Below are 24,306 nucleotides of genomic sequence, written 5' to 3'. Positions count from 1 at the left end.
TAGAGATGGTTTTGTTATTCCTGAGTAGGGCTTGCACAGAGTGAAGGCCTTTCTGCTTTCCATACTGCATCGCTGGCAAGGGGCTGGGGTTGTGTGGTGGGCTGGGAGGAGACACAGGTGGGACAGGTGATCCAAACTGACAGGAGGTTTATTCCAGACCATATGATATCATACTCAGATAAAGTGGGGGAAGAAGGAGGAAGGGGGGGACACTTGGAGTGATGGTGTTTATCTTCCTAAACAACTGTTATGTGTGATGGAGCCCCGCTCTCCTGGATATGGCTGAACATTGTTCAAAACAATGAACTAATTCCTTGTTTTGCTTTGCTTGTGCACATGGCTTTTGCTTTCCCTATGAGACTGTCTTTATCTCAACCCCTGAGTTTTCTGGATTTTGCCCTTCAGATTCTGTCCCCAAACCTGCTCGCAGGGGAATGACCAAGTGGCTGTGTGGTGCTTGGCTGCTTCCTGGAGTTAAGCCAGTATCAATATCATTCTGAAACTCAATCCTGTCCTCAGCAAAGTACTTGCAGCTTTTCCCAAGTAGGTATCAAATGCAATTTAATAAACCTTCTCTCTATCATACTATCTAGAGAAAACCTTATCTCTTTCTAGAGAATACCATTTGACAGAATCTCATCCTTCTTGTTTGACAGTATACCACTGATAACTATTCTCTGAAATTATTTCCAAGACAGAGAAGGGTAAAGCATACCATACTTTTTGGTGACTTTTTGCTTCAGCATTTGTTTTAAAAACAAATATTCTACTGACCTGATGTCAATTAACATCTGCTGCAGAAATATTGGTTAGAGACTAGACTGCTCTTACAGTATCTTCACCAAAATTAAGCGTCCCCTACTTTTCTTTAGGAGCATTTTTAACATTTTATAAGTCATGAAATATTGCACATCACCTATCACACCTCCTTGAGACTTGTTACCTTGTAACAGAGGGAAATCAGATTGCTTTACATGATTTATTCTTGACAAATCCATTTTCACCATTGTTTAGCATCTTTTTATCTCCTGTGTGATTCCAAACAGATTATTTGCTCAAGTGTCTTTCTAGGAATCAAATTTAACCTGACTGGCCTATAATTCCCAGGGCCTTTGTGTGTTTTCTGGAAAGACAGACACAAATGTTTCTTCCCTCTCTCTATAATTCATTTACTTTTTATCCTTTAATTCTCAAAGCTCATAAGGGAAGAGTCTAAGATTTCTTAAGTATTCTATAGTGAATTAATTGTGCCAGACAATTTGAAAATATCTTATTCATCCAAGATGACTCTAACCTGTTCTTATCCCTCTTCCCCAGTTTTAATTAAGCTGGTCTTCAGAGCGCAGTCAGTCTTTTATAAAATCCATGCTGAGGAAGAAAAAACTTCCAACAACCAAACAATCAGGCATGTCTCTGTTAGTTTTACCTCTCTAATAATTAATGGGGCAAATCTTTTCCTTGTCTTGCTCTGATTCATTACATATATTTTCTTTCATTCAGTTGTTAAAACCATATAATGGCATTTAGTCCATACTTTATTGCAATTTCTATGACGAAAATGTTGCTCAAGGTGAAACTTGAAAGATCTGTGGGGTGCATGGTATGTGATCTTACTAGTTCTGGGGGCTTCAGACATTTTTGTCTCAGTAAGCTCCTCCAATATTTTCAGCCACAGACTTACCAGATTTTGTTCCTCAGTGCTCAGATTGATGCTTGTAATAAATCAGAGCACAAAAGGAACATGGTGAAATTGGATTTATTCTCCTTTTTAAGGGAACCAGAGTCAGAATACAAGCCTCCCTCAAAAACATATGTTTTTGCAAATCAAAGAGTATAAAGGAACCTTTGCACTGGGGTGCAATGATCTTGTGTGAGAAAAACAGACATGCAAAAGAATGGGTAACTTTCGTTACAGACACTCAAATAAACCCCAGAAGGGAATTAAGCTTTTTCAGTACAGCAAATCTGACCTACTAAGATAAAGCCAAACAGGACTGAAACAGTGGGACTTTCTCTTTTTCCTGAATTGCTATTAATAAAGGAACTAACTCCTTAGAAATCTGGTATTAGTATCTCTCTGTGTGTTCTCTAAATTATGCAAACCTTACCTCAGAGAACCTTTGTACATCCTGGGTTAAAGTTCCTACTCTTTTCCAATGATAATGTTTGAGTAACTTCAAAATTGCTGGATTCACTGCATTATCAGATGGCACTGTCCGGAAGAAATAAGGATATTTTTTCTTATCAGCCAGCTCTGGAGTTGTTGCTGCAAATGAAAGCTGGAAAAGAATCAAAGAACAAAAAAAAAAATGAAAGTCACCATAAGTCATCTAGCAGTCAGTAAAAAATCTTTGCTTTTCTCAGTGCAACAAGACACAATCTGTGCATTGCTGTCATGCAGAGAAATTTCATCTTCATACAGCTTGACGTCCTACCAGTACCATTTACTTTTAAAGAGATTTTTTAAATATTTTAGCTCTATAAACCACCTGCTGAAAAATTAAACTAGGAAATCTTAAAAGTCAGTGCTGTAAAATCCTCTGTTTAAAATAATGCATCTTGTATATTACACAGAGCAATAAGGCCTAAGGGAATAAATCTCTATGATGAATTCCCCATCAATTTCTCTTTGTAAAAGTTGAGAATATCTCCAAGAGAATATTATTTTCTCAAAGCCTTATATATCTTAAATTACTGAGTAAATCTCCAGTAGTACTTCTTCCTGTCTTCATGTACCAAAACAGCTCAAGGTAACAGAAAAACAGAAAATCATTATGTTAGCCAAGGCTGAAACTCAGAAGTTTACTTGGGTCTCAGCTTCCTTCACTGAAGCAGGCCCCCTGTGGTTTGTGCTATAAAAGAGGATTCAACAGCTAAAACACTGAAATTTGTTCATGGTGAGAGAATGCTCATTACAAAAGAAAAGAGGAAACCTTTTAAAACATACAAAACCAAACAGAAAACTTCATTGAATTCTTCTGCCCAAGAAGGCAGCATGTTTTTGTGAATGTTTCTCAGAAAGCATTTTTAAGAGAATGCCTACACATTCACTTTTTGAAAACACTCCTATTCCAAAGATACTTCTGGTCATTCCCTCCGGTTCTTTTTAGGCTTCTAGGAATGTACTTCTCAAGCATTTTTTCAGCCAGGATTTTTGGTTGAGGTTTCTTAAAGTACTGTTTTAATGCAAATTGGTTTGACTGACACAAAATAAGCTCCCTGATACAATTATTTAAAGACTTTCAAAATCAATAGATAGTCAGAAAATGTAGGTGAATTCAAGACTGTATATCAACCATAGCTTTAAGTTTTCACTTTTTAAGTCAAGCTTTCAATATACTTCAGTTAGACAACCTTTTCTGAAATTCAGAGTAGACAAGTTTAATCTGAAAAACCAGTTCAAGTCTTTTCTTCAAAAAGAAGAAAAAAAATTTTCTTTCTCATATTTTTATATTCTCTATTTCTTATAAAAAAATCTAGATTTAGCCTATCAGAAACAGGACTTATTCTCTGTCTGATCTTAGACTCACAAAGAATATATTGCATTGTTCTAATGGCCTGAATGTAGTTTGTTTTCCTAATTAAAAGAAATCTAAACAACTTAAAGTGTGCGTAACCTGGACAGTTTACAGTGTACCATTCAAAATAGAAGATCCTTTCTCTTCACCGGTCAGGAGATAATGAATAATGTAATTGTCACATAATTCTGAGGTAAAACATTTTTAATGTAGCAACTGGACTTTCACTATATTTCATTAAAAAAGTGCAATATGAGGTGCTATGATATATTGTCATCTTGATTTTCCGAAACCATTCCCACAAGGAAAGAAGAATTGGCATCTGCCAGGTAGACCTACTCAGATTTTCTATTTAGCCTGGTAGGGCTGAACATCATGCACTCACTGCTCAATGAAGGTGGAAATAAGGACCTGTACTGCTGACTGAAAAAGAGAGAAAATTTGACATTAGAAGTCCAACATGAAGAGGAATACCTCTCAGCAGCCCAGCTGCTTGCAGTCTGCTCACTGCAAAGAACTTGCTTTTCAAGTTATTATGGGTTTGGATCAAACATAATTGGATTGATCTTAAGAAAAAGAAGCAAAGAGCAACACTGAAGGAACAGTAGTGGCAAGAAACATCTGCAAGGTTCACCTAGCTCAGATTATTAAATTGAATGGAATTTTTTTCTGATCAGTAGTACAAAGATCCACAGTAATGAGAAGCATCTCTATATGTGTGAGCTGGCTTTAGGGTGAAGATCCATGATATAAGCAAGACAATTCAAAATCATCCTTTGTGATTTTTTTAGTGACTTAAAGGGCCTAAATTAGTATCCTAATTGCTCAAATTTCCTTGGAAGCAAAGAAGCAAAACATTACCTCTCTTCATTGCTTACAGAAAGATGAAGTTTCATAAGAGATTTCTCTGCCATGTGAGGTGAGATGAGACAAATCCAGGTTTAAGTGCAAAACTAATGATGTCTAAAATACAAAAAAAAAAATCCTCTTCACCTCTTCATTTTCTTTTTAAATAAAGTTTTTGTTAAAATAAAAAATGGGAAAATTTAATGTTCAAACAATTCCTATATTGTAGGATGTATTCAGAGGTCTTTCAAACATCACATGTATCATGGTTAGTCTCATTCTGCATCACTTTGACAATTAATAAGACCCTTGTAAGAGATGGAGAAATATCCTGAAAAAGGTAAGTCATTAAAAATATTTAATTTTTCATAAAATTATCTCTGTAAGTGTTTGGGACATGCAATGAACTTAACTCCAAAATTGCCAGCACTCAATATTCTGCTTTGAGAGGGTCAAGGATGAAAAATGAAATGAAACCTCATAATGTTCTAAAAAGTGATAATAAAAAGATCATATTAAGAAATGAACTGACATTTTGGAAAAAGTATGTGAGATAGCACAGCTATATGGAAATATAAGGAAAATACTCATAAAACCCCCTTTATTTAGTGTGAGAAAGCAAGTAAGAGCACATATGTGTTAAGATTGTAAACCTCTTTTTAACTGAGCATTTTTCCCCTGTATTTTAGGGCTAAAGTTGTTTATTCACGGCTGATTTGAAACTTGCATATTGAAAGACTTTTAATAGTTTCTTAACTTCATTCTACAGGACTGAAAGTCATCCTGCTTTTTATTGCAAGAATTTATATTGATAACTAAATAATTTAGCAAAGGCAAACATATTGTTCATACAATTCCTTGCAAACTACAAAAGTTCTATTTTTCACATTATTGCATTTTCAAAGCATACATATTCATACACTGCTCTATAATTTTTTTTACAGGTGTTTATGCTTGCCTCTCCATGTTCAGGAGGAGTGAGAGATAAGCATTTATATGCAGGATTATAACTCAGCAATAAATACCTGTGGGATGTATGATGTCATTCCTTCACAGAAAATTATTTTACAGAACTGCTAAAAGGTGATGGCCAAAATTCAAACTTCAAGAAAGGATGAATAAAAGGAAAAAAAAGTTTCTTAAAGTTGTTATAAAGCAGAAGACACAGTGGACAGCTACTGGGTGATACATCGTAACTGTGGGTGTGCTGTTTGTCTGTGTGCATACATAAACAGGTTCTGTGCATATGTGTATGTAGACCTAGACTTTAAAAAAGGTTATATATATTATATAAATATATATATCTTTGAATGCTGTCAGAAAACCCTGCATCTACTTCCTAGATTATCTCTGAGAAATCTTTCTTTAGAATATATTTAGAATATCTGCTTCCAATTTGTGAGCAACTGGGTCTGAACTTATAATGAGAGTATGTAGGGAAACATAAGGCATGACTCAGATGGGAATTTCTGAAATGAAGCAGTATAAAACTTTGAAATAGAAAATAAGATAATATTTACCACTCAAGTAAGAGCTATAAAATATTAACTATAGTACAACATGAGAACTAAATAGACCAGGGTATTGGATAGACTTTGGTGGACTGCTGAAAAACTGAAAAATATACAGAAAGATTTTATTATGGAAGTTTTTGGGGTCAGGCATATGTGTTGATTAATTAAATTTTCCCAAGAAAGATAATATTTTTTGAAAATGTTAATATAGCTGAAAATCCACACATTTTCATGGAAACATTGTCATTAGCACTGGATAGTAATGTGAAAGAAAAAGGATGCTAAAACAAAAATTCTGAAAGGAACAGTTCTGCAGAAGGGGAGTAAAAGGTAGCTTCAAACCCCTATACTAAGTTTAAAGGGGGTGTGGTAGATTAAATGAGAAACATCAGTCTGAAGTGATTCCAAATGCTTCTGTGTAAGGAAGTAATGATGCATCCAACTTAAAGTCAGTACAGAAGCAGGTATGACAAGATGATAAGCTCTACTGTTAATTTTAAAAAATGGGATGCAGAACTAATGAAATCAATGGGAAAGACTAAGAATTATGTAAAAAAGTATGGATATTACTAGAAAGCTGAAACAAAATTAGAAAAGGAAACAACACCATACATCCCATGTATATATCCCATATCTGAGTCCAGAAGCTGGAAGGCTGAATGAAGCCACACTGCTGTCTCATGTACTGCAGAGAGAAAGGAAGGCACCAGAAATGGCAAGTAATTTTATTCTGTCCAGTTGTTTTACTTTCTCTAGGAAGCATTTGTTTAATTTTTGTCACTGTAGTAGGGTACAGAAGTCTGGGAAAAATAAAAGAGCAGAATTACCCCTGGGTAAACAGTTGCCCTCATCTAAGGCAGCAGGTCTATTAAGGAGTCATATTTAAATGGACTGTATCAGCTAAAGTAATCCAGCAACAGTAATCCTTTGCAAAGTTATTGTAGATCCAAATGCGTAGACCTCAGCTGAGTCTGGCCCAAGCTGAAAGAAGCCAAGTGGGCCTGGACAGAGCAGTCAAAGGCGGAAATGCCAGTGCCAGCCGTAGCTGCGCGGAATCGAGTCCAGCCTCCAAAGCAGCAGTGTGGCTCAAAATGGACAAAATCTAGCTTTTGGGAGCTGTCCATTGTTTTCCTGTTCCCAGCTCAGGGACAAGGAGAGTGCTGTGGGGAGCACCTGCCACCCTGTCTTTGCTGGGGAAACCACGTGTTGCTGTGTGTGGGAGCAGCCACCATCGTCTTTGTCCCAGCAGCCACACCAGGACTATGTCAAGGTGGTGAACACTTTTTGTGTGTAAAGCACCTCCTCCTGTTGTATACTTTTGTTATTAATATTGTTGCTGTTACTGGGCATTTCTCAGTCCACTGTTGTTTGCTTTCAGTAAATTGTTATCTCAACCCATGGTCTCTGCCTTTGTCCCTCACCTGCTGGAGAGGGCGGAAGGGAAAGGAAGTGGCTATTTGGAGTTTAATTTCTACACACTTTGTTCATGGAGTATTATATAATGGGTATAAAAAGAAAAGGAAATTAAAGTGCTTTCAGGTAACAGGGAAACCTCCCTTGAATAAAATGTAATCTGCAAGAGAACTGATTCATGCTTGCAAATGGGGAAATCAGCTTACTGAGCACCAGAGATTAGCTTAGTTTTCCTAGGTTTTTGCAATAGGCTTGTACAAGTACTTTACTAATGATTGATAGAAATTTTAATGTGCCCTGTTGCTGCAAAACTAGTCCTGATGGAGAGAATTTCATATATAGCAGATATCACTTTTATTTCTTGCACATTTTCTAGAAAGTTAAATTATGCTGATAAATCAGCATTGCTAAACAGGATATAAACTGCTGATTCAACTGACTGGTGCTAACATTTATCATCATAACTAGAGATTGCATGTCATGTATGCTTAGATAGAAAGCAATATTTTCTGCAAAAAAAGGAAAATGCAAATAATTCTTCCCAAGAAAAGGGCAGAACATCAGAAAGCTCCATAAAAAATACTCTTACAATGGTACAGGATTGCACACACAGAACCTCGTTGTACAAAAATAACAAGAACAAAACTCAGGAAGATGATGATTTGCAGCAATGTGTACTTGTGACACCACACACCACTCCTTTGTGTGCCTTGCCAGCTCTAATGCTTTGACAAGCTTGTGCCAGCAATAATGATAGTCAAGTTCAAGCATGTGATGACTTGATGGTCCCAGGAGCTAGAAGAACCAGAACAGAAACTAATGAATAATGAAGAGTTAAAAGATTTGCCTGCTGCCACTCTTGAGCATTAGATGATGTCACGTAACAAATGAAACAATACACTCTTAACCCAGAGACAGAGAACAGATTGAAGCATAGCAAACTGCATTTTTAACAGAATGGTAATTATAAAATATAAATATTTAGATTAAGTGTTAATTCACAGTAACTTTACTATACAAGCCAACTTATCCAGATGGGCAGTCAAACTGCCACTGAACTTGATCTTGCCTCTAGCGAAGTTATGAATAAATTTTAATCCCATAACAGTACTTGAAATAAGAACAAGAAAAAATTATTCCAGAAGAATATAATAGAGTGAACCTTAAATACTCGATAGCCTGTATAATAAGAAAAGGGATATATTAGAATGCCTTTTCTCACCCCAATGCACAAAATGTATTGTCTAATCAGCTTTGATAGATGACTTAGAGGAAAAGCATGTGGAAGTAACATTGCAAAAATGCTTACAAGCACCTATATATTTGGGAAATATGTCAATAGAAGAAGGTAAGTGCAGCAATTTCATTGACAGTTGCCTGCATAGATCTTCAAAGCAGGGGAAAGAAAAACACAGTAATAAAGATCAAGAAACAAAGATACTGTTTCTTGACAATTTACCAGTACAGCTGCTGGTGATGAGGGTCTAGATACAGACAGCAAGGAAGTAGATTCTGAGCTGGACCTAGAAATCATAGTGGCAATCTCCCCCTGTAGCTATGCCCTAATCCTGATCCCCAAACAGCACAGGTGATAAGTTGACATAAAGAAGGCAGAAGTTGACTAAAGAAGAAAATCTTAAAAAGAAACGATGCTTTTTCAGCAGTGGTAGATAGTTACATTTTTACCTGTCATATCATATTCTTAAATAATTACTTGAATGAAAGCTCTGGAGATTCCATCATTCAGAAGATTTTATGGGACTGGACAAACTTCATTGTTACAACAAATAAAACTCAAAATTAAAAAATGAGTAAAGGCTTTCATTATGACAGCTGCAAGAACAAAAAAAAGGTCTGGGAGAATATCTGTGATGTCTCACTAGGTGGTACATGGGCAGGATGCCTCATCCAAATGGGAATATGAAGATACACATTGTATTAAACTCCTTGGACAAGAATCGATCTCATGGATGAGCATCCCTTTCATAATCCATAACATATTACCCATGTGATTAAAGATACTGTTCCTTTTGAAATCAGATGTTTTGTCAAACACTGCTGCCCAATATGATCAGCTGTTACCTTCATTAATTCTGTGTCTGAAATTGCTTTCACTGACTGCCTCTTGGCACCTGGGAGTTTACAGAAAAAAGCACTTCCAGCTGGTCTCAAGGTTGGAAGGCACCTGCCTCAATGCTGATGGCATTCCAGTGAATTAACCTAATCACAACAAGACTGATATTCAGCTGCATTTTGCTCTGGAGACATTTTAGGAAGCAGTTCTGGCTACTGAACTAATCAATATTTTTGAGGAGAGAAACTGGTTTAGACAAAATTCGTATGAGAAGCACTTCAGCTGGAAGATGTGTGCCTACAGGTTGATGGAAAAGGAGCATTCAGTCCTGTTTCCTTCTTGGGCAGCCCAAAATACTCACAACATAACCTTGTAGATGTCTGAATGCAAGTCAGACCAGACTATAAAGTTTGGTCTTTTGATATTAAACTTTTTTAATCCCAAAAAGTCTGTAGATTAGGATGGTGATTTAGGAACAGTGATTGAAGCTCTGGGGCCCCCAGTGTAAGAAGAATGTGGCCTGCTGGAGTGAGTCCAGAGGAGGACCACAAATATGACCAGGGGGCTGGAGCACCTCTCCCAAGAAGACAAGGCTAAGAGAATTGGGGCTGCTTAGCCTGGAGAAGGAAAGACTCTGGAATGACTTTGTAGCACTTTCCAGTACCTAAAAGGTACAAAAGGAGAGGGACTTTTTTTTAGGGACATGAAGCGATAGGACAAGGGGGAATGGCTTTAAATTGAGAATAGGTATTAGGATGATTTTATTTATTTTTTTTTACTGTGAGGGTGGTAAGACACTGGAACAGGTTGCCCAGATAAGTTGTGGATGCCCCATCCCTAGAAATGTTCAAGTCCAGGCTGAATAAGGCTTGGAGGAAGATGATTTACTAGAAGATGTCCCTAGCCATGGCAGATGGGTTTGAAACTAGATGATCTTTAAGGTCCCTTCCAACTCAAGCCATTCTATGATTCTATGAACCATTCTCAGCTGACAGGTGCTTTTTTGTCTTTAGGTCATGGAAAGGATAAACAGTAGCTGAAAATTGTAGCAGATCTGCTAAAAAAATTTTTAAAAGGGAAGGAAACAACCTAGACATTAGCACTATTGCTTCACCTGCCTCTCAACATAGAATATTAACTTCACCAGCAAGAGCCTTCATTTATGAACTCTATAGAAAAAAAAAAAAATTAAATGAATTCTTAGAACAAAATTTCTGGTGAACAGGAAATAGAGTCGTTATTAGTGTCCAGAGTAAAATATAATTACATATGAAATTCATTCCAAGTAATGGGATCCATTTTAAGTTCTAATAAATACTGCCTCACAAACCCATGACATTAACCTTACTTACAAGACAATGAAGTATTTGATAAAGTTATGGAAAATGTCCTTCAATTCAGTGATCAACAGTGCAATCAGTAAAGTTAATAGAGATTTCAGGGTTCAGAGTTTCAGAAGGTAGTCAGGTGAACATGAGGCAGAATCATCTCCAACAGAAGATCCCATTTTAAAATGGGGTCAAAAATAAAAGATTTATCATTAGGCTTAACTTGATTCTTTCACTGTTAATGGAAAATAAACAATTGCCATCCTCTTTTCATTGCATATTTTTTTTGACCATTCATTTGAAAAGATCTGTTAGAGCCTAAAAAATCAGTAATTCATTTTTCTACACTCCAGAAACTATTTTCAGATCTATATTAAACACAAATAATTTGCACCTAACACATGTTCTGCTTATTGTTACAGGTTGAACAAAGCATTGAAATTAAATGTCAGATCAACTGAAGCTGCTGCAAATTTTGTTTCGATTTCCAAACAGAATAAGAGACAAAATCTTTTGAACATTTTCAAAAATGGAACCACATTACAAAAGAGGCTGTGTATTTTTGTCTGCCACACTCAGTTGCTTAGCATTTGGCTACTGGCCTGGATTATACCAGAATTCAGCTTCAAATCCATGTTCTTCCTCAGTCACATCATTATTGTTTATCCCAAACCAAGGTTTCCTATGCTCATACTCTTGGTACCCAATTTCCTTGTTTCTTGCCTATAACAGATTATCCTCAAAATCTAATGGAAACCAACAACTGCACAAAATACTTCACCTTTGATAAAACAGGCTATATTGCCAAATAACATTAAAAAAAAAATCTTTCCAGACCTATTCACAACAGCGTGTTCCTGGCTGGCTGCCCAAAACTATTATCATTCTATTAGTATTGTTTGTTTATCAGATTTCATCCAGCTAACACATGCTAAAACTACAGCTGTTCTGTCTACATTTGGTCTTTAAATATCTGTTTTATTATTTTTTCTTCTGCCTCTAATGATGAAAAGAGGGAAAAAAATATCTCCAGTATAAAGGTACCTTAAATGTGCAATATTGCTCTTGGGAGAATAGGAACCCTTCACTCTACTGGAAATAGGGAGCAGGGCCATTGGTGAGCTTTAAGATGAAGATTTCCCAGTGTGGAGTGGACACTACAGTCCCAATTAATTTCTTTCCATCTTTTATTTCTTTTTACTACAATACAACATCTTAAGAAATAAGGCACCTCATGTGAGCTCAAGATTTACTGAAATCTTGACAAAAATACTTTTTTTCACAGTCCTAAGCTGTGAATTAATGATTCATTTTTATTCTTCATTCTCTGGTTTCAAATCTAAGTAAGAAATCTCAGATTTTTCAGGGTAAAACAGGTGACAGGCTCACTATGCAATGTAGGAATACACAAAGACACTGTTTATTCTACATGGAACAGCATAGCTCAAAGATGACTGATCAGGTCCTGGGAGCAATACCTCATCACTAATTCTGTACTCAGCCTGGGTTTATTTGCCTTTTCTTTAATCTCTAACTTTTCTGATATCTCAGCACTGCATGCTGCAGTTACACCCCCAGAAATGCTTAGAGAGTAGTCTGACATCAGTCACCTGGAACTGCACCCTTAATAGTGGATAAGAAAGGCTATGCTAAAGAAATCAAGGGCTTGCTGGAGGGGAGATGTTGAGAAAAAAATGGGTAAAAAATCAGGGAACTTTTTTTGCCAACAGACATTGCCAGCAAAATAAATTCTGCTTGCCCAGCAGCAAGGGTAACTTGGGTTACATTGCCACTAAAAACCTTCAGCAGAAATGTCAATCACAATTATGATTATAATATATTTGGCATTAAAATGTCAAACGTGTCGTTGATCCTCCTCTAAGAAATAACCAAGATCATGCATATTTTATGCATATTTTCTTAATCTGCGGTCAGCACAGATTTTAACAAGATGCTCTGGATGGGAATCTACATGTACAAAACCTTTCAGCAACATATGCAGCTAGGAAATGCTCATGCAGATATATTCAGACAACCTAAATCACAAAACTGTCAACTTAAAGCTGCATTCTGTGTTTTTTAATCTGTAAGAGGTTGTAAAAAAAAAATCTAATGAGGTGTTTTAATCTAGTTTTATGAAATAAAAAATGTCAAACAGTCTTGGTTCAAGTACAGTTACAAAACAAAAACCCCCTCTCAAATGTCACTGAGGAAGTGGAAGAAGCCATGAATGTTTCCTTCCAGGGATGATGGCTGCAGGACATAACCTAATTGTTGCCTGAGGAACCCTCAATGTGTTTTTCTCAATACCTATGCCTTGCAGGAACTTCAGCAGTTACTATTAATTTAATAAGTGTTTCTTTATGCCTGCGTTTGATTTTAAGTACAGTACTTGCCCCTGGTCTTTGAATGCATGCTGGGTACAAAGCATTAAGATTATCTACACCATTTAAGATTATGCACACTTCAATTAGATCTCTCAGCCATTTTCCTTAGTTGCTGCCATACCCCTAGTTCCTGCAGGCTGAAAGCTGAATGTTTTCTCTAGACCTCATTATCTTTTTTGTCACTTACTCCATAAAACTGTTCACTATGATCCCATCTATTCCTGAAAATAGTCCTTATCAACCTGCTCTTCTTACAATATTTTCCATAAGTTACATCCCTCCAGGTGAGATAGAAACAGAACTAAATCACTCCATATCCATATGCAGTACTAAAGCCAATGTAGCTTTAATTTTTCACATGCAAGGAATAGCTTTGTGCTTAATCTTTGTCACCGAGCCAGAAAAGTGCTTGAGAATACAGTTTAATTTTAAATATTTCAATAGGTTTATTGATTGTGAGAAGGAACTTGTATATGAAAAGTCAGACGTGCATTAGACTTTGGTACTGCTTATTAGTTTTGGAAGCTGCTTTAAGTATCATCTCTCCTAATTCAATATCATGTATTTCATTATTTATTACTCACTTCTATGTGCAGTGAATAATTGGGTTTGATTTTTGAAGTCACTTGCCTCTTCTCAGCTCTCTTATTTGTGACACAGTGTCTTCTGAATTGCAATTTATTTTTACACAACATTTCTGACCAAGTTGTTAATATTTGTGTGGGACGGTTTCTTTATTTTGTTGGGTTTTTTACCACATATCTTTGTCAACTTAGTCTCAGCAGACTGACTAGGACTTTTGTTATTTTGGGTAGTATTGAGTTATTTTGGTCTTTTTCAAACACTGGTCTTGGACATATTCCTGATAGATGTGAGCTTGTCTGCTATTTTTACTGCCTCTGCATGGAAAAAACTCATGATGGTACAGACAGCAAGGAAAATGAAAAGCATCTGTGACAGGTGACCAGAGCAATTCCAGTTCATATTCACCTGGTGATTCAGAAATTAAATTGGTGATCTGTATTGCTTTTCCTGAAGAATTATACTTTATTTCATGCTAATATAGTTTCACTATGAATTTTGAAGTATCTCCTGCAGATAAAAAAAGTCAGCTTTATCAAAAATATATCAAGAGATGCACTAACAACCAATGCACTGTGCATCTGGGTGAAAAAGAAAGTAAGATTTATTATATTCACTGTCTTTTTCAGAAGCAGGCTATTCAGAAATTCTCTCAAGTTAAACAGATAAGTTTCTTAAATGAACATCAAATTTAGTTTTCACCCCTTTAAATATAACTACTAAAGAGAACTACACCTTTGAGACAATTCCTGTTATATCTTTATACTTTTCCAATAAGAAAAGAGAAGGTAAACCATAAGTGACAGACTACCTCTGACAGCTGTAGTAAAAAATGAAGATACTTTTCCTAATATACATATGGTGCCTTTGCAGCTCGTTCACAGAAACCATTAGAAATTAATAAGGCATTCTTTTCTTTTTTTTTTTCTTTTCTTAATTTGTTTAGCATCAGATTCATCCAGTTTACTATTCATCAATTACTGGATTTGACAGCTTTTGTTTCTACATACCAATAGTTTACTTAATTTCCTGGACTCCTGATTTTCCCCTTATAGAGAAATTAATGTTACTCTGAGCAGAAAAGCATGTCCCACAGCACAGATAAGGAGTGATCAGAAGGCATTCAGCTTGAATACAACCTCTTGATCCATTTCAAAACAAAAGTTTTGTAGATAAAAAGCAGGGGAGGAAACCCTGTGAGGAAATTACCAACAGGAAGGACTGCATTAGACACCATGAGAGAGATGGACAAGAGAATACCGGAGAGGTGTTGTTCACTGCACAGAAACACACATTGTAGGGGAAAAAAACCAAAACAACAAAACAACCAAGCAAAGAAAGAGATGAACAGTCATAACATGGACAGACAGCATGGACAAATAAAGTGAAGAAAAGAAATCTTGGCCTAATTTTTAATATGGTGAAGGGTTGTGCCTACTTGGGCTGATATATGCAAACACAAGCATCTAGCCACACATGGTTACATGTCCAGGTGTTCAATGAACGCACTTCAGAGATCTTCAACCACTAAAAAACATATGTCACGTGGACATCACAGACTGAGAGTAGAGGGTAGCATATGTTTTCCAAGACTTAAGTTTATGTGAGAAAATTTATGTCCCAGTATATTTTAAAAAGTGTAAAACTTCAAATTTGATGTGATTTATATTGGTATGTCATAACATATATTGACATGCCTAGGGTAAACCTTAAGATGAGATGAATCACTCTCTAGAAGCATCTGCTACTAACTGCTGTAGGCACCAGTGGGAGACTACAGTGACTGTATCAGATGCAGCCACCTACACTGCATTTGGTCAAATGAATCCCACAAAAATTATCAGACCTACATAGATACTAAAGCATGTGAGAAAGCAGTGAGCCACCTAGAAGACACTTTGGCCTCCTAACCCCTGAGGATTTTAAGGTATTTGATCTCTTTAAAAGGTTAAACTAAATGGCTAGCAAATCTGACAGTGCCTTCATTCTGCAGAAATCATAGTAAAAGAAAAAACAGATATCACAGAATTTTCAAATGGTTCCATATCTTCACTGTAAATTTCTTACCATATTGCTAAGTCTTTAGATAACTGAATTTTCACTGCAATTTCTCTCTACCTTAAATGTACTTGAGATTCAGGTCAGGTGTTTCAAAACAGTCTTAGCACATATTTCATCATAGCATAATACTTCCACTTGTACATAAGGTATCCAAAGCAACAGATGAAGAAGCTGTTTACTTTGTTAAGTAAGAGTTGCCATTTGAGCCAGTCATTTTTTGTAGTGCCATTAAGCATGTAATGCCATCACATGCCACACCAATATAACCTCCCTCTATGACCAACAACGTCATTTACCTTAAACCTCAAGCAATAGCCAAACAAAACAATGCCCACATAATTTGAACTGCTCCTTTCGGGATTTTGTACATACATCCATCCACACAAGCAAGCCTGCAGTTGGACCAACTATATCCTAACTGCTGCATGGCACTTGAGCTCTCACAGTCATAAGGTAAAGCACTCACTCTCTGCTGCTCATTTTCTGCAAGTTCTGCTTGACCAAAGATAAGAGCAACACAGTTGAAATACAACAAGAAATATATTTTAAATTACTAAATCAAGGAGTAGAGACAACAACTTTAACCTAACCCTTTCTTCATTAAGCTGCAAGGCTTTGCAGAAGCAGTGGGGTGAAATTGTGAGGAAAAGGACACTGGATAGACAGTGCAAACAAATCTGGTGATTTTTGGTTTGGCAATTCAGGAACCATTCTCTCCCATGACAGCTAGCTAAATATGCAAGAGAGGCAGGTAGGTAGAAGGCTTTTTCACTATTCTTTGCACAACATGGTGCATCAGAGCTATGAAGCTTGCCCGGGAATAATAAGAGCCACCAAAAAGTAGTAGGAGTCAACCAAAGAAGCAAAACAAAGTCTCAAAAATATGAGATCTGGAAGTGTTTTGAATTAATGGATCCAGGAAAAAAAAATGGATACTTTCAGTCCCTAGATTGGATATTATGTTGTTGTCAGGACATCATTCAAATTTTAGTTGTCTCAAGTCCTTTAGTGCTAGATGCCTACATTCAATTTACTGGTCAAATAAAAATGGAATGTCTTATTGCTGATGGAAATGATTTTTTTTGTATTCACATAGACTTAACAATAATTCAGAAATTTTGATACCATTATTTATTGATATTATTGAGACCTCATAAGCTATAAATAAAGACAGATGCACAATCTTCCTGTGTTGAGAGCTCTATCTCTCACTGCCAATAAAACCATGCATTTATTCAAGTTCTGAGCCCACAGGACTCAGGTCAGTGTAGCTGCTGGAAGTGAGTTAGTCAGGAAGTGGCAGGGAAGGGCAACATCTCCAAAAGGAATATTACAGCTTCTGGGTATTTATGGTTTCTGGGTGTTTATTTCACAAGGGTACAGCTCAGAAGCTTAACAACAGCTTTCAAAGAGTGAGAGGCCACTTCAGCTTTTTGGGGGGGAGGCTAGGAACAGATGTTCACCCTCTCTCCCCCATATGTCTTCCTACCTCTCCCTTTTCTCCTGCAGTACACAATATCTGCCTCTTACTTCAGATTTGCATTACAAAGGCACAAAATAGCCATTCCTCTATCTGTGGCATGACCTCAACTCACCTCCTCCTGTTCTGCTCAGAAGAGGCAAGAACCAGAAGCTCTTCTCTGGAGAAGATGGGATTCAAAGGTGAGAGTAGAAGAAACAGCCCAGCAACTCAAAGGGCTGGAGAAAGTGGTGCCTGCCCTGGTTGATCTGTTCCTTGCCTCCCTCTGCAGTAATCCCTCTTTCCCCAGCCCCCACCTCACCACTGATCAGAGAAGGAGCAGACAGCAGCAGGACATATGTCCCTGTGTTTTGAGAGTCAAGGCAGGCACCTCTGCCCTCATGGCTGACACCCAAACCTGGTGTTAACGGAGGCTCAAGCTGCTACTGCTGCAGGGCACAACTGGGATTTGCAATGAGAGCCTGTTATGAGCGTGTGAGCCACAACTTCTAGGCATTCTTGGGAACATTCTGAGTCTTCTCTTCTTCAGGCTAAACAATCACAACTCTCTCAGGGTCTCCTCATATGATAGATGCCCAAGTACCTTCGTCTTTGCAGAGGTTTTTTCTAGACTTGCTCCAGTATGTCCATGTCTCCCTTGTTTAGGGGAGCCCAGTGTGGACAGACCACTGCAGATGTGTTCCAGTCAGGGCTGAGCAGTCAAGACTCACTTACCTCTCCTGATCTAGTGATAATGCTTTCCCTGGTGCAATCTGGCTTCTCCTGGTTGCCTGCATTCCAAAGGTACTTTGCTGGCTCACATTCTGCTAGGTGTTCACCAGGACCCCCAGGGCCTTTACTGGAATGTGGTTTTCCAGCCAAACACCATTGAGCCTATACAGGTGAGTACCTGGGGTTTCTTCCTCCCCAAGGGCAGGACTTGGCATTTGCTTTTGCTTGGCTTTAGAAGAGTCTTGCTGGCCAAGATCTCCAGTCTTCTGACATGCCATGGCAGCACAACCCAATGGTACATCTGGTCTATCAACAATTCATCCTGGTTTTTTCACACCTGCAAATCTGATGAGGGTCTACCCTACTCCATCATCCAAGTGATTACTGAAGATTCTACAGTTATTGGGCCCACCATCAACCTCTGTAGTCTAAATACAAAATAATATATTTTAAATGCTTACTTGTCATATTCTTGAAATACTCTTGATTAAAAAAATTAAAACTGAAAAATGCCACCAGTGAAATAAAAAAGTCATAAAGATGTCTTTCAAGAATGACTAAGATGCAGTTGCAAGTTAAAACTCTAAGACAGAAAATGTAACGTATATACCTCTCTTTTCCTCTCTGACAACAAACTGATACTAGAGGGAACATATTATTCCATCAGAATGATGGCCCCTACTATTCACACAGTTATACAAAAGATATCTTCACTTAATCCAAACTAACCATGTGCAACCTCATCCTTTGCACTGTTTCTGTATGTGCAGTTACTGTGCAGTATTCCAGGTTCAGATAGCCAGCTTACTGTCTCATTATTTAAATGTCTGTCATTGAAAAAAACAGTGTTACTTGAGTCACATTATTCCAACACATGATTTCACAAATGCAAATTCACAAATCCTACAAATGCAGCTCTCTCATTGCTTCTGCACTCAGAAGCTGCCATGCATCTAAGAGTTGCAGATAAGAGAGTAGCTTTAGATTTCACTTAAGATAATCAGCCATAAATTTGTTATCGCTTCACTCCTCTTCACGAAGGCTCGAGAGCTGACAGTCTGAGGAGAATGAATGGGAAAAATCCACAAACATTCAAATTTGTTCATTCAAATTAATTCAATCAAGATATTCTCAAAGGAAGGCAAACACCTACGCAGGGATCCACTTTGCCCGAGATATATGCTCCAGTTTGAAAAAGCTCAGCATATCAGACCGATGGCCATACCAGGTCAAAGCAAAGATGCACACTGTTGCTTCCTTCACCTCCGTGTCTGCTCTCTCCCAGGTCTCTGTGCTCTTAAATACCTGCTCTCAAGTCACTGCTAGAGATATTTGCAAAGGAAATTCCCAACCTCCAGAAATTTTGGATATTTCTGTTGCCTTTAGATTTAATATTCCTCACACCTTTTATTTTTCCCTTCCATGATTTTATTGAGTTCAGCTACTTTTTGAAGGTAGCAATATTTGGCCCACATAATAATCCACAGCAGAGATGCGCAGATTAAGCACAGTTTACTTGAGGAACCAAGTCTTTGACTTGATTTTGAATCTGCTGCTTTCATGTTTCATTTTATGCTGCATAGTTCTTACTTAGAAAACAGAGTGAATAAACTACTGTCTTAGTAAAAGTTCACAGGAGCTCATGACCGGCACCGTTTTAACTGCCTAATCAATACAGAGTACTTGTTATCTTATTCTTACCTTGGTAAGGAGGTCAGGATTGCAAGATCTGAGTACAGCTGATTAGCAGCCCAAAGTTAGTAACACAATTTTGGCAGAGACAGTGGAAATATTCCTTCTATTATAAAAAGGTAGGTGTTCATGGGTAAATACTGGGTTTTAAACTGTTACAATCCTAGATTAATTATTAATTTTGTGTATCCCATTGGCAATGTTAGAGGTGTCTTAATTACTGGAGATTGTTTAGTGGTGAACCTGGAGGTGCTGGGATAACGTCTGACTTGATGAAGAGGTCTTTTCCAACCTTCACAATTCTATGATTCTACGATATGCATGCCTTAGGACACCTGTGTAGCAGCATGACATTTAAAATACTGTAGGACAACAGGCCTATCCACTGACCTTTTATATGCATACAGATTCAGATCTTTAAAGGCTTATGATTCATTACTAGTTCTTCCTATACTCACTGCAGCTTCCCAAAGAGACAACAAGCAGAGGGTGCAACTTGCTGGCACAGTGAGACAACTCTGGCAATTCTTAGTTGAAGCTAAATCTCTAGTCTTTAGGCAGCTTTCAATTATAATGAGATAGGAAGTAGCATGGAATTGCTCCCAGGATAAGAATTTTATAAATGGTTCTGTAAAACTTCATCCCCACCCTCGGGCAATAAATAAAGAACATGGCTGCATTCAGAATCCAGCCCCCTGCTTTCTTGAAAATGCAAGGACACCTGTAAACTATATTAAAAATAAATGAATAAATTCTCATAAGGAAACTTACCAGCAAAAATAACTATATGGATATTCTAAAATTCCTCAGGTTTCATCTTGGCAATTAGATTTCACAAGAGCCAAGTAAAAATGGACAAAAGAGAAGATGCTGTGACTTCTGCATTTCAGGATGTGTGGCTGTTACATTTATTGCTGGGAAGCCAGCAATGCTCCCAGCCCTCAGGAGCCCTGCTGTTCAGCATTCCTGGCTCTTACAAGCTCTGTCAGGCAGCTGGCAATGCTTGCAGCTGACATTAATCACCGACTTTGGGGTTCACAGCTGTCACAAGCAGTTCCAGAAACTTGGTGGTGCTAGTAAGACTTTATTTCACTTAGCAACAAACGTTGGCATATGGGTGTTGCTTGTAATTTCTAAGGAGCTTTTGCCAATGCTATTAGCTTCCACAGTCAGCTGGGGTTATAGTAATGGGAGATTTAAGAATTTTTAGGACCATTTTTCTGTTGTGCCTAACAACAAAGAGTACCTTTGGCTACAGTCACTGGGCATACAAACATTCCCAACATGTTGGCAAATTTTCTAATAATAACCAAGTGCCTGATACTACCTACAGCTGTGGAAGCATTTGTCAGAATTTCAAAATGCCACTGCTATGTCAACAACATGTACAGAGTTTCACAAGTCGTACTTACAACACCAGGAGATATTCTGCCAGAGCTCTGTGCTGCAGCTAAGTCCCCCAGCAGGGTATATTAGCTCAAGCTCAGCACCATGTGAATAAAGTCACACAGATTTTAAGCAATGTGAAAATATTGAAAGCTACACTGCAGTGAATACAGGATGCTGAGGACACAGAGGCTCTGCTTCTGAATGCTGGAAAATACATTTAATGCAGCACAGAGACTGAGTAGAACATTTTAGTTCAGACATTATTGTCATTAGTTGTGAAGATATCTGTTGTGGGTTGTTTATTTTAAAATCTAATTTTAATCTAATTATTTAAAATCTAATTAAAATCTAATTATTTAAATATAAAAAGCAAAATGCTCTAAGCCTTATAAACATGTCGCAGATTTGCTCCATGATGTCTCAATAAAGAGATGTCCAAGGAAACACTAGAGTGACATAATTTTCAAAAGTAATGTAATATGAAAAATACAGTGTAATTCAATCCCTGAATCCTGTTATATAGACGTATATTAATCCTATAATATAGAAGTATATTTAAACATTATTCTACTACTGATCAGGAGAAGAGCCTGCCAAATCTTTCCTTAACTTCAAATTTCATCGTATCTTCAAATTCTATGGGGGAAATTTTGAAAATTTTTTATTTTTTGTATTAGCAGAAGACCAATTTCTCTTTCAATTAAAGAATTTAAGTGAAATTATTTACTTTAACCCTTCTTAATATAGAAAAAAAAGTATTACATGTCATTTCCTCATTTCATTTGGAAAAATGGTTAAGAATTTTCTTGTACAAGTCTTTGTTTAGCTTGGTTTGGATTTTATATATTATACACCTCTAGATATATGACATTAACACTAGTGCTTTGAGATATCTTATAAAAGGCATGGCTAAAGTCAATTTTGATTTCCAAAAATTTAGACAGATGTTGAAGGACACAATTTTAGTCCATAACTGACTGTTTTCAATTTATTTTTCTTCATGCTTCACTGCCGACTTCATCATAAACATAAAGGGCAAATCATGCTAAACCAGTCAGATCATCCTTTTTGACAGAAAACAATCTTTGTATCTGAAGGAAAAACAAGGGGAGTGGCATATCTTGTTTTTAACAAGGTTTTTGACACCATCTTATGATATTTTGTAAGCAGGCTAACATCCTGCATACATCCTAAGCAGACTGAACTACTATCCAATGGTTAAAAAACCAGTAGGAAAGTCCAAAAGAAAATTTGCTATGAAAATTTCATATGACATCATACGGTTGATGCTGCTTACATACAGTCTTTTCCAGCTGTGCTATCTTACGGACTGAATGATGAAACACGTAAACTTACACTTGCAGATAACAGATAAGAGGGCATCTAAGATACACAAATGCAGTTGAATAATTCAGAACAACAGTAAATGTGCAAATTACTCTGGAGAAAACAGGATGAAATTTACTAAGATGAAATGAAAAAACATGTATACATTTCAGAACAAGGAAACCCATCAAATTAAATAATAAGAAAAAAAAACCCCACCAATTTGTTAGTCTTGCATGGGGAAGTTAAAATATCAGAGGATATAATAGTTCACAGAGTTGAACTAGAATCAAGAAAGGAGCTCTGCAGGATGAAGGTCATGCTGCTTTGTATGAATTGGAGTGTTCTCTGTACCCCAGCAGGAGAGAAGTTTGTCCTCTACTGCTGATGTATGGCAATACAGGAGCCAAGTCTAGGAACATCTTCTTATGAATACCAAGAGTAGAAGGGGTCAACCATTTCTTTTCTGCTGCTTTCCAGAGGTTATGCACAAGATCAACACAGAAAGTTCAAGCAATCCAACCACTTAGAAGGAAAACACTTCCAGTTGGTGGCGTGTAGTCAGTATAATCTGCCCACTGCCAAATAAAATTAGACCTTGTTCATCAAGCCCCATTCCAGCAAATGCAAGATACTGTACAGTAAGAAGAATCTAGAGAAGAATCTAGAGAACATGTGCTCCAATAAACCAAACCCACAGAATATTCCCCACACACTTCATTAAGCTGACAACTTGTGGTAAAACCCCCTTTAACTCAGCAATGATGTGCTACAAAATGAGGGCATAGGAAGATAAGAAACACTGCCAATGCCCTTGACCTACACAGAAACAGGGGATTTATTCTGTGAAACTCCTAATGACCTTTATTAGAGCTGTGGAAGCTGGTGGCCCAACAGAGGAGAGGCTGCCCCAGCTCTGTGCCCCCAGGTCCAGCCAGTAGCAAGGCTGGGCAGGTATTCCACATACAGGGAATACACACATATGCATGTATATTCATGGACATGCACACGTGTTCTCTATATAAACACAGTTACAGAGCCTGCACACAGCCAATAAGTATTCCCAATCTCTCTGCCCTCACAACCTCCCTCGATGTAGGTCATCTCAGAGCTTTGCTCTTTGGATGTGTAGAAACTTTTTAAAACCTTCAAATCTAAATGCTCTATGAATACTGTACATGCATTTACTCTTCAAACAGAAAGATAACGAACATCAAAGCTAGTTGGAAAATATTCATGTCCTTTCTCATCATCATTTCACTAAACAAGTTATAACATTTTTCCCCCAGGAATCCCTCATTCTCTTATTCATCTCCTTTGGGCTGTTCCTGTTCGAATGGTGTGAACATTTTGGCCAGATTTTTGCAGAATGTTCTAATTAGTTAATGAGGTATTACCCATGTCTTGTACCATGGTACTTGTTCCAATCAAGAACTCCTTGCCATGACTAAACTTAATTATGTTTGCATACACATCATCCTGGCGTTTTATAGTCACAGGTGACTCAAGCCCTATGTCTATGGCAGAAATTTTTGTTACCAGTTCTGAAACACACAATTCTGCACAATGAATCCTTCCTGCACAATTGCTCCTTTCAAAAGTACTTCTTGCCTCTGTAATTCATCAAGAAAGCTCTTTTCAGTAATACAACCTGTGTGAACAGAGGAAAGGTGAAATATTGATATTCATTGCTATTATGGAGGAAGAAATTTATAGGGATGGTCTAAGTAATAGTTTATTTTGGGGTGTATTCTGATATAAATCAAAATAATTATCTTTGCTATTTAGTAATGGGCATAAGTACAGCAATGGACTGTTACAATTGATGTGCCCTTTTAAATTTTTATTTATATAAGTCATACATATTTCTATAATATATATTCTATTTATCTTTTATAAGTTTAGCTTTGTTAATGTGCACTTAATCATGGTTCTAGGTAAGATTTCTTGACTTTGCCTGATTTTAAAAAGAGCCCTATTTTATC

General features: G+C 37.2%; 1 protein-coding gene across 2 annotated transcripts in view; it reads right to left on the bottom strand.

Annotated features, from left to right (window-relative positions):
* GABBR2 (gamma-aminobutyric acid type B receptor subunit 2) overlaps positions 1-24,306 on the bottom strand; it is a 459,095-nt gene that overhangs the window by 272,131 nt on the left and 162,658 nt on the right. For both annotated transcript variants that reach the window (XM_071455578.1, XM_071455586.1), the window contains exon 4: positions 2,109-2,279. In XM_071455578.1, coding sequence (XP_071311679.1) covers positions 2,109-2,279 — 171 coding nt within the window. The remainder of the gene's footprint in view (positions 1-2,108; positions 2,280-24,306) is intronic.

This window comes from Agelaius tricolor, unplaced genomic scaffold, assembly GCF_023055355.1.
Source record: "Agelaius tricolor isolate 1412-34295 unplaced genomic scaffold, bAgeTri1.0.p SCAF_2, whole genome shotgun sequence".
NCBI lineage: Eukaryota > Metazoa > Chordata > Aves > Passeriformes > Icteridae > Agelaius > Agelaius tricolor.
Note: the sequence above shows the minus strand (reverse complement) of the source record. Positions and strands in the feature narration are given on the sequence as shown.